We start from the raw sequence: 9,547 nt of genomic DNA, 5'->3' as shown, positions 1-9,547 counted from the left end.
CATACACGCGCACGGATCGGGGCTTGACTGATCGCGAATTTCGCTTCGTAGTTCCGCCGCGTTTTTCTATAACGTACACGTCAAATACTAAACGTTGCATGTGGATGTATTTTGATTAATACCTTGTTGTTGTTCGATAGTTTCCACCTTCTTCTAGTAGCTTCGCGCTTATCCAGTGGTAACCCCGTAATAAGTATCGAAAGAACATATATACGCATCGTTATATCATAATATTTTTCCTCGCGTCGTCATTTCGTATTTTCTTCATTTCCGTAACAATGTAAAAAAAGAACGTAAATCTGTATATATATTTTATACTCTTTACAAATAATATATGTATGTAATATTGTATATATGTATATCATACAGCGTACGCAACCTTACGCGCTAGAAATATTACCGTGGTAGTTACTCGCTTAAGTCTAAAAATGTTCTACCCATTAAAACGGAAGGAGAAACGTCCACTTCGGGCCTCGTGATTTTCTCGCGAGGGAAGAGAACTTTTCTCCAGAGGGGGGGGGGGGGGAGGAGATAGGGGGAGAAGGACTCTTCGAGATTCAAAGCTATCTCGTGGCGATCGTCGGAAATGATCAGGAGGAATCGTTAGTATTTACATGAGATAAAGCGCGATAATGTTGTTTCGTTTTGACTCGACAATGAGGATCCTTTCGTCAAGCTTCGAAATTAGTTCGATCTTCACCTATAAATTACATCTGCGATTTTAAATCACTTTGTCCTTTCTATCTAAAAATCTTTCAATCGCATGCATTAATCCTTCTTAGCGGCCCTGTTGAGGCGAAGGCGAACGAAGCACGTAATAGGAACATACATAAAATTCATCTCTTCGTGCATCTCGCAATATATCTCCCAGTTCTTCAGCGCGAAGAATACACGTGATCCATGATCGTGATAATCGCTACCACTTCTCCTGTTTCTGCGAACGTTTTCTTGAATCGGCTGAAAGGAATTCCTCATTTTCGAATGATAAACCACGATGATTTCGCGCGGTGGAGGCGAGGACATCGTCGTTCTGAATGTGTAGTTCAGTGTACGGAGTGCGGGGTGTTATTGGATCACGAATGCTTCACCACGATCACGCCGGGTCGCTGCTGGGTCTGCTGTTGCGTATGAAATTGGAGGAAACGCTCGGCGTGCAGTATCCGTTGTTTCGCGGATGCTGCCGTAGCAGACGTCGTCGAGGGTGAAGAGGAAGAAGAGGCGGACGTGGTGGTCGTACATTTCGTTGAGTTCACCGTCGCCGGTTGCTGCTGCTGTTGTTGTTGTTGTTGTTGTTGTTGTTGCTGCTGTTGCTTGTTGGTCAATGCCAGTGGCATATCCTGCGCGGGTTCATCGCTGAATAGATGGTCACCCTCCAGATGACGTATCGCTTCGACGATTGTTTCCAGATTTTGTCGAGATGTGTTCGCGATGTATAACCTTGCCTGCGACGTACCGTCGTCTAGGGAGCTTGATGGCGAAGGCAACCTGTAGTGTCAAGAAATTTTTCATTGCAAAATTGACTCTTATTAGATCCTGTGTATTAGATTTCCTACAAAAAAAATCGGACTTACAGTAGTACACTCTTCCGTAGGAAATGCTTACATGTGACGTAATGACTGTCACATTAGACGATTTAGATATTTGAAACAAAGGTAAACTAAATGCCACTTTTTTTTAAATCAGTCCAATTATTAATTTAGATTCACTCTTATCTTTTCAAACAACAATCGGGATTGATTGCTCATTCATATTTAAGATAAAATAAGCATGTGTCACATACCTCTCCACCTCGACTTTGGGTTCAGCCTTCATCGCAGCTTCTAAAACACTGGGTAGCCGTGGTTCAGGGACTGGTGAGAAGGGCCTGCTGGGACTCGCGGTGATGTACTGAGGCGAGCTAGTCTTGAAATCTGCGGAGGATGAAGTAGCGTACGTGACGCGACTCGACGACGAGAACGAATCTGCGGTAGTTGGTTCCTCCATCGTCGTGAACACCTGATTCTGGGCGAAGGCGACAACCTTGGGGGTACTCGCACGTGACTCTTCCTCTTTGATCTCTTCCGACACCATTTCAGTCGGCTGCGGCGACAAAGGCGGCGAGCTTGGATCCGGACTGGACGTCTCTACAGTTTGAGTGGAGCCTACCGGCGGCAAAGACATGACCGATACCACCTGAAGCGTGGCTACCGCCTCCTCCGTTCCTTGCGCCATCACATTATCCGTATGCTCGATTACCTAAGAAAGTAGTGAAATTTTTAATTTATTATCGCACTTGCGAAACTTGTCTCTTTGCAATCTGTCTGTTCACAGCGAAGACCAGATGAAATATTTTGTACACGGAAAGCACACAGATAAAAGGGAAAGGGAAAGAAATCAATTCAATCAAAATAATAAAACGGTATATAACGTTGCAACGACCTGTTATCAGACGTAGTTATCTACGCGAACGATTAAAACAATGTTTGCAATATCTTTCGGTCGAAAAACGTTTAAACCCTCGAGAGTCAAACGAGTTTACGGTTGAATTATTTTCTGTATCGTGTACAGATAGCGATCTCTCGGCAATCGAAATCGCTCGTTTTCATTGACTGTGATTTTCCAGTTAAGACCTCTGTTATCGCGCTTTTATAACGTTTTTTTATAGTTACAAATTTTATAGTTTCATATTACCGATTCAATCAACTTATTTTTCTTTTCCTGAAGTTATATCGATTAATTTATATTTGCACTAAGTCCACTTTTACTTTACTCCCCGAAAGATTAGTGAAAGCAATACGGGAAAGCAATACGGGAAAGGAATTTACCTCGTGGGGCTGATAAGCGATTAGCTGATTGTCTCGGAATCTCTCTGGATACACCTGGCTCTGAATTGCTCTCATTTGTTTCTCTAAATGCAGTCTCGCCTGACGCTCCCTATCTAGCTGTCGCTTAAGCTCCACCACATCGCTGTTCACAACGGAATGTCCCTCTGTGGTCACTGTGATTACCGACAATGGCTCGGGGGACATGCTACCCAAGCCCTCATCGCCGCTCTCGCTGACATGCATTGGTAGACTAACGACAACACCTGAGAAAGCAGAAAAAATCAAAATGAGAGAGAAATTGAATCATATCTTTTTCGTAAAAAAGTGAATCGATTGATCAGCGCTTGAATAAGATAAAAACAAACCAAAATGATCACAAGAAAAATAATTAGAATAAAAATATTTTTACTAAAAACAAGGACTCCATAAATTAAAAAAAAAAAGCAATTATAACAAAAGGTTGTGAGAGTCAACACAGTTAACAGTGCGATTATCTTATATTTGTTAAAATTAATACATAAACCTTGATATTGTGATGTTAATAAGCGCAATCATAATATTTAAACATAACGTTTCAACTCATCTTTGAGTCATCTTCAGAAGGAATTGTCCAATTTTATTTTATTCTAATTATTTTTACTGTTTATTCTGATTTTTTGTATTCTTTAAACATCGCGACATTACATAAAAAAAAATCACATATGTTAGAGAAATAATAGCTGTGAAAAACAATTTTTGTAGTAAAAACAACTTGACGTTTTTATGAAACTAATTTATGAGAAAGGCTCGTAAAATTGGATTACAGTCGGAATAACCACAATGAACTTTCAGAACGTATTTTAGATTTCCAACACACACACATGCCAGTGTACCAACCTGTCCGCGTGATATAAATGAATGCGAGACCGTGAGCGAAATTAAATCTGGTCACTGTTTACGATATAGAGCAAATATAGAGACCATTACACTTCGCGCGGATCAAAGGCCAGTCCGTTTGTTTCAATGTTATATTAAAGCGAAGTGAATGTAACATTCCTGTATGTTCACTTCATTTGCACATTATTTGACATCATAGAATGTTACGGTGAATTATAATGCGGTAACGGTACAGCAAATTGTCCATCGTCCTTGCAAACATTTTCAATCAATCGAACATTTAGTAATTAATGTGATTTCGAACGGTACCTGTGATTATCGGCTATTGTTATCAATGAGATTGCAATCGCGATATCGAACGCTATTAATATCAATTTTTTCCTCAGCCTACATGTGGATTTAAAAAAGATGTGCTGTTAAATTGTTTATAAGATTTTTAATTCGTTATTCATGGTTTTATCCTAAGAATAAATATTTAAATATTAATCTCTCGTTACACCCCATATTCAACATTTAATTAGTTTTTATATTTATATATCTACTTATAGGTCTAATTGGGTAGTCTATATAATCATTTGAATAAAATGTAAAATGTATCTCAATAATTAAAATATATTTTTTCTCTATATAATAATAATAATAATAATAACATTAAATAAGAAAACATAGAAACATCTCCTATATATATATCTTAATTTTTCACCACTGTTTGTACAATTTGCATTATAAAAAATATCCATAAAATTTTTTAAAATAAATTGCAAAGATTTCGAATTAGCTTCTTCCCCGCAGATTCGATTACGAAACGTTAGTCCATCGGGCGAATAATTATTGTAAATGTTGGGGTTGATATTTGAAAGCAATCGAGAGGGTTAACCGCGATTGATCGATAAAAGTCGGTTCGTCGGCATTAAATCCGCTTCGTCGCACAGCCGACGACAAACTTTCTGAATATCGCCGTGCCATCGAACGGAGGAAACTAATTTACGATAGAACCGGAAATTGAAATTGTCTCGGCCGAAGTTCGCGACAGATACTTTCCGACAGGCACACCGTCGCGACGGCGACGTCGTCGAAATGCCACCGGCGTCGAAACAGGAGAGTACCCTTAATTCGCCCCTTGTATTTAGTCCTCGAAGTAATAAAGACTTTCGAGGACGGTCCTGACGCTGCCATTGCCCCTATCTGTTTCTCTGGATCCTTTATAATCTCCGAAAGTTTAACCTTCCTGATATTACCTTCTGGACATCTAACGATGCATGTGCAATGACACACATCACGGATTTAACAATTATTTATATTAAAATAAAAAGTTTTAATATTACTAGGAAATCCTATTTAAAATATTGAAACTCCTCTTCACTTATTTCATATCTCGATAAAAAAGTAATAAAATATTAGGATCTCCAAGAGATTCTCGTTCACATAGATAACAATTAAATTGAGTTTCACAAATCAAATTAAATTTTATGGAAATTTTTCATTTATATATAAGCGATAGTATCACCTCGTTATTATATTAAGCCTCCCTCCTGAAATATGTACATCCTGTACATCCCTTCGCGCGATACCAAGTCGCGAAGAATGTAATTACTTTCGCGAAAATGACGAACGGCTCTCTCAAAATGCGTCCGCAATGACCACATTGTCGACACGAAATTAAAAAATTCCTGCTTGCAAAATTTGCCACTCTTACCACGAAATATGATCACTGATTCGCTATAAATTAGATTATGTATGAATGAATCAAAAATAAAACTTCCAATTTGTGCGTATGTATATTGTGGCAAAGCGCGGTCGAATTTACCATAAAAGCGAAAATCCATACAGTCATGTTTATTTGAAAGTACGACGTTTACTTTTGAGCGGAAGTTTCAGAAATGCAACAATTCAATTTCGCGATTGAAAAATAACTTATAGAAACTTCGACGTGGCGCCGTATAAAAGCGGGAAAACCGTAAAATAAGCGGATTGCAATGTATATCCGCGTAACTTTTCGCGCTTTGCAGCGACTGTTTCCGCTTTTTGCTTTTACGATCCCAAATCCACATTGGGACATTGCAATCGCGGTCGCACGAGCGATAAATAATTCAAGTCCATTTGGAAAATCACGTTATATAACGGCCGACGAACGTTAATTCTATTGCTCTTTATGTATACAAATGTTTGCGGGCAAACAATGACATGATGTTTTATTGATGCAGTTTTACATTATCGCTACGTTTTCACGGTTTGCAATGAATCTTTTTTTACAGACGATCTCTTTGAGATCATTTTAATAAAATTATGTATTCTTTTGCAAAAATATATGAATGTTTTCACTTTTGTATAACAAAATTAATTTATTTTAAAAGTTGACAAAGAATTACCTTGGGTATCGGGTTTGCGTTTCTTGATAGGTACATCGCCACCTTCGTGTTGATTTACCAATCGTTTTAGTTGGCAATTTTGTGACAGCAGTTGTGTTTTCTCTTGCTCTAATTGGTATATGTATTCGGCAGTCTGTTGGAGTATCGCAGCCTGTAACATAAATAAAAAGGAATTGTTTCTTGTAAAATCGTAATACTTTTTCAGGTTATTACAATCTTCAAGCGTCACCATCTTTTCATTGAGAAAAATGTTCTAATTAAATCAACAAAAGAATCCAATACAAGAATGGTATTTCGTGAGACCGAGCAGAATTTCTGATTACCATAATCAATGCCATTCTTGTTACGCTCTTTTGTTGGTTTAATCAGAATATTTTTTCAGTATTGTGTTAAAATTCACGCAAAAGTAAGTTTGTACTTGAAGTAAAATCACGAAATACGTTTATGATCAAGAAAAGACGTCGCAATAAAAGTTGTCGAGAACATCCGAGACAAGGACTCGAGGAGAAGAAAGAAAAGAGAATATGGAGAGAAGAAAAAGAAAAGAAGATCTCACAATAAATCCAGAGAGATCGCGTTTGTCGCAGGTGCTCCTCACGTATCACATGCAACCTGCGCCGGAGAACCATCGGCAGAGGGAAGAAGAGAAGAACGGGGACTTCCTGTTTACTGTGTCACAAGCTTAAAGGGTTTTACGTGGTCAGGATGGAAAAGAAGGGGACCACACCGTATGGGCCGATAACATCCGGTGGAGGCTATCGCGTGTCGTGTGTACTACGTCGTAGTAAAACGGGAATGACTTCGAAGAACAAACCAGCAAAAACAAAAGGGCCGATTGATACCAACTGCGCGGGGTAACGGGGCCGGGTGTACGGTTCGCACCTGCCGACAGGTGGTTAACGAACAGATGCCCCGTGTACGCTGCGATCGTAAATGCACGAATGATGTCTACCACCGCCTGGTCCTTTCTCCGAGCAGCCGGTCCTTCGCGTCACGTTCTTACGTTGAAGGAAAAAAAAAAGAAGAGAACGTGCTCGATTATCCCCCTCGGAGATACCCCTTCTTTTTCGGTGTTAATTGGATACCAGCCTGGAGCAATCGAGCAATTGATACGCACAACTTTCCCCTCTCTATCTCTAACTATGTAACTCAATTACATATCTCGTATAAATGGTCTTTTAAAAAAATAAAAAAGTGTAGCTTTAGATAAAATATAAATTAAATAAAACAAAAGGCAAATTATTAAACTATTATTTAGTTTATAAATTGAAAGTCCGTATATTTTACTAATCTTCGATTAACATAGTAATTGGAATGATAAAGTTATATTTTGTATACAATAAAAATATCTGAGAGCTCCTTGAATTAAAACATAATAAATTATCTTATTTCGATATTTTTATAGAATAGAAATTACGATAAAAATATGCAATACACTTTGAATAATAATTATTTAATTACTGAACTTACAAGGAAAGGGACGCAACTGTCCCCCTCCAATTTTAATGAGCTTTTAATATGTTATTTTCCAGACAAAAATAAGCGACACGTTTTATTTATTTATAAAGAAAAAATTTTTTTTCTTTATAATTATATTTCTAAAGTACTCTTAATGCCATTCAATTTTCATTATGAAAATTTTTTTCTATCTCTTACAGTTTTGGCGATATTCGTTTCGAAAGAGAAAAACCAATTTTCTTCTAAAGGGTGTTTCATCCCCTAAAAGTACGTATGGGCACGTAATATATAATTATAAAAAAATACGTATCGCTTATTTTTGTCTGGAGAATAACATATTAAAAGCTCATTAAAATCGGAGGGGGACAGTTGCGATCCTTTCCTTGTTAGATAAAAGATTTATCATAAGATATCAGAACGGTTTATTATTAAAATTGCTTCATTTTATCTAGTTAAATATGTAAGTAATCTTAAACGGATATGAAAAGACGGATTTAATAATAGTCATTAAATGAAACATTCTAAATTAATTTCAGGTTACGCTTATTTTTACAAGTATATGCATAAAATGAAAATTAATAATGGCAGATAGTATATAAAAAAATGTAACGCTGAAAAATCACAAGTCAGTAATCTGAATATATTAAGTTGTAACATTATCTCAATTATTATTTACTTTCAGTTAATTACCTAAAAGTAAATCCAAATATCTTATTTTAAGCGATTGATCGTATCACTAGATAACTTATTTTTAAAATTTTTTAAGAATTAAATTTCATAAAATATTTATATTTTTCAGAAGAGCTCAAAACAAATCGAATCATTTTCGGTTTGTTATTGTTGTCATAATTTCTAACAAGTATTGTACAATCAGCTTATAAAGTAATGTAACGATTTAAAGAATGCCTCACGTAATATCATTTTTGTGGTTTAATAGGAAAAAATCCCACTAGGAACGGAATTTTTTAATAAAGACAGTAATGTGAAAGAAGATATTATACTTGGAAATTAAATTAAACTTGGGAATTAAATTAAAAATCGGAATGTCTGCGATTAAAGATCGTAAATCGACTTGAAAAAATGTGTAATAAAGATATGTATTAATGATAAAAAGACAATCAATAGAGTTCATTCACACTTGCGATATTAATTGCTTAACGCGTTTCTTAAGTCCAGTCGCGGAAGGTTGAGAGCGTCACGGCCACAACTTTTGCTTTCTCGGGAGTGGAATAAAAAGAATCTCATGGAGCAGGTTGGCGATTACCAGGCCGGAAGACCGTATTTCTCGCACGCAGCTTCTACGGTCGGCTCAGCTCAAGCTCCAATGCACGTGCCGAATTCTTGTTAGCCGAATCGCTTTGCAAAACTCGACGCAGGCCAAGGCCGCTCGCCAGCGGCGACGGCGGCAGCGATGATGGGGACGATGTTATCTACAGGTAACAGGTAACGATTTATAGCGGATGGGACAACCTTCTCTTTCTTGAACAAGCCGCAAATTCTATCCGCAGCTTAATTTGTATTCGCAATGATAATTCAAACTTAGATATGCATTAACAACAATTCTAATTCACAAATTTTCCATATAACATTCTAATTTGTTTATATTCGTAGAAATAATATTTTTCTAAATATACCAATTTATTTTATGAAATATTATAATAGTATCATTATTTATATAAATATAAAAAAATTCGGCACTGATTACCGCACCAAAAAACTGATTAGTCCTTGATTAACTTACTTTGTTGACAATTTCGAAAGTTGATAGAGATTAATAATAATAATATTCATAAAAATAATAATTAAATAAAAGAATAAAACATTAGAATACACGAACGGAATTTTCGACGAATTTTTAATCCGCCGATTATTATACGCTTCCGATCTCGTCTGTGCGTAAAGAAAAGTTTAAAGTACGACAGCTGCGGTTCCTCGTGTCTGAATGGGATGACAATACGCCGCGATCGATATAGGAGTACAAGATGAGAAGGGCGAAATAATGCTGGCAGCTGGTGATCGAAAGAGAGGAAAATCCGCTGC

General features: G+C 36.9%; 1 protein-coding gene across 1 annotated transcript in view; it reads right to left on the bottom strand.

The window, feature by feature from the left end:
- Positions 1-1,051: 1,051 nt before the first annotated feature.
- Positions 1,052-9,547, bottom strand: part of crp (transcription factor cropped) — a 156,877-nt gene continuing 148,381 nt past the window's right edge. Inside the window, exons 3-6 of the mRNA XM_018453015.1 lie at positions 6,050-6,200; positions 2,805-3,067; positions 1,781-2,235; positions 1,052-1,485 (exon numbers count right to left, since the gene is read on the bottom strand). Of these exons, the coding sequence (XP_018308517.1) occupies positions 1,074-1,485; positions 1,781-2,235; positions 2,805-3,067; positions 6,050-6,200 (1,281 nt within the window). The 3' untranslated portion in view covers positions 1,052-1,073. The remainder of the gene's footprint in view (positions 1,486-1,780; positions 2,236-2,804; positions 3,068-6,049; positions 6,201-9,547) is intronic.

The sequence above is a fragment of the Mycetomoellerius zeteki genome, unplaced genomic scaffold (assembly GCF_001594055.1).
Source record: "Mycetomoellerius zeteki isolate Tzet28-1 unplaced genomic scaffold, Tzet1.0 scaffold360, whole genome shotgun sequence".
NCBI lineage: Eukaryota > Metazoa > Arthropoda > Insecta > Hymenoptera > Formicidae > Mycetomoellerius > Mycetomoellerius zeteki.
Note: the sequence above shows the minus strand (reverse complement) of the source record. Positions and strands in the feature narration are given on the sequence as shown.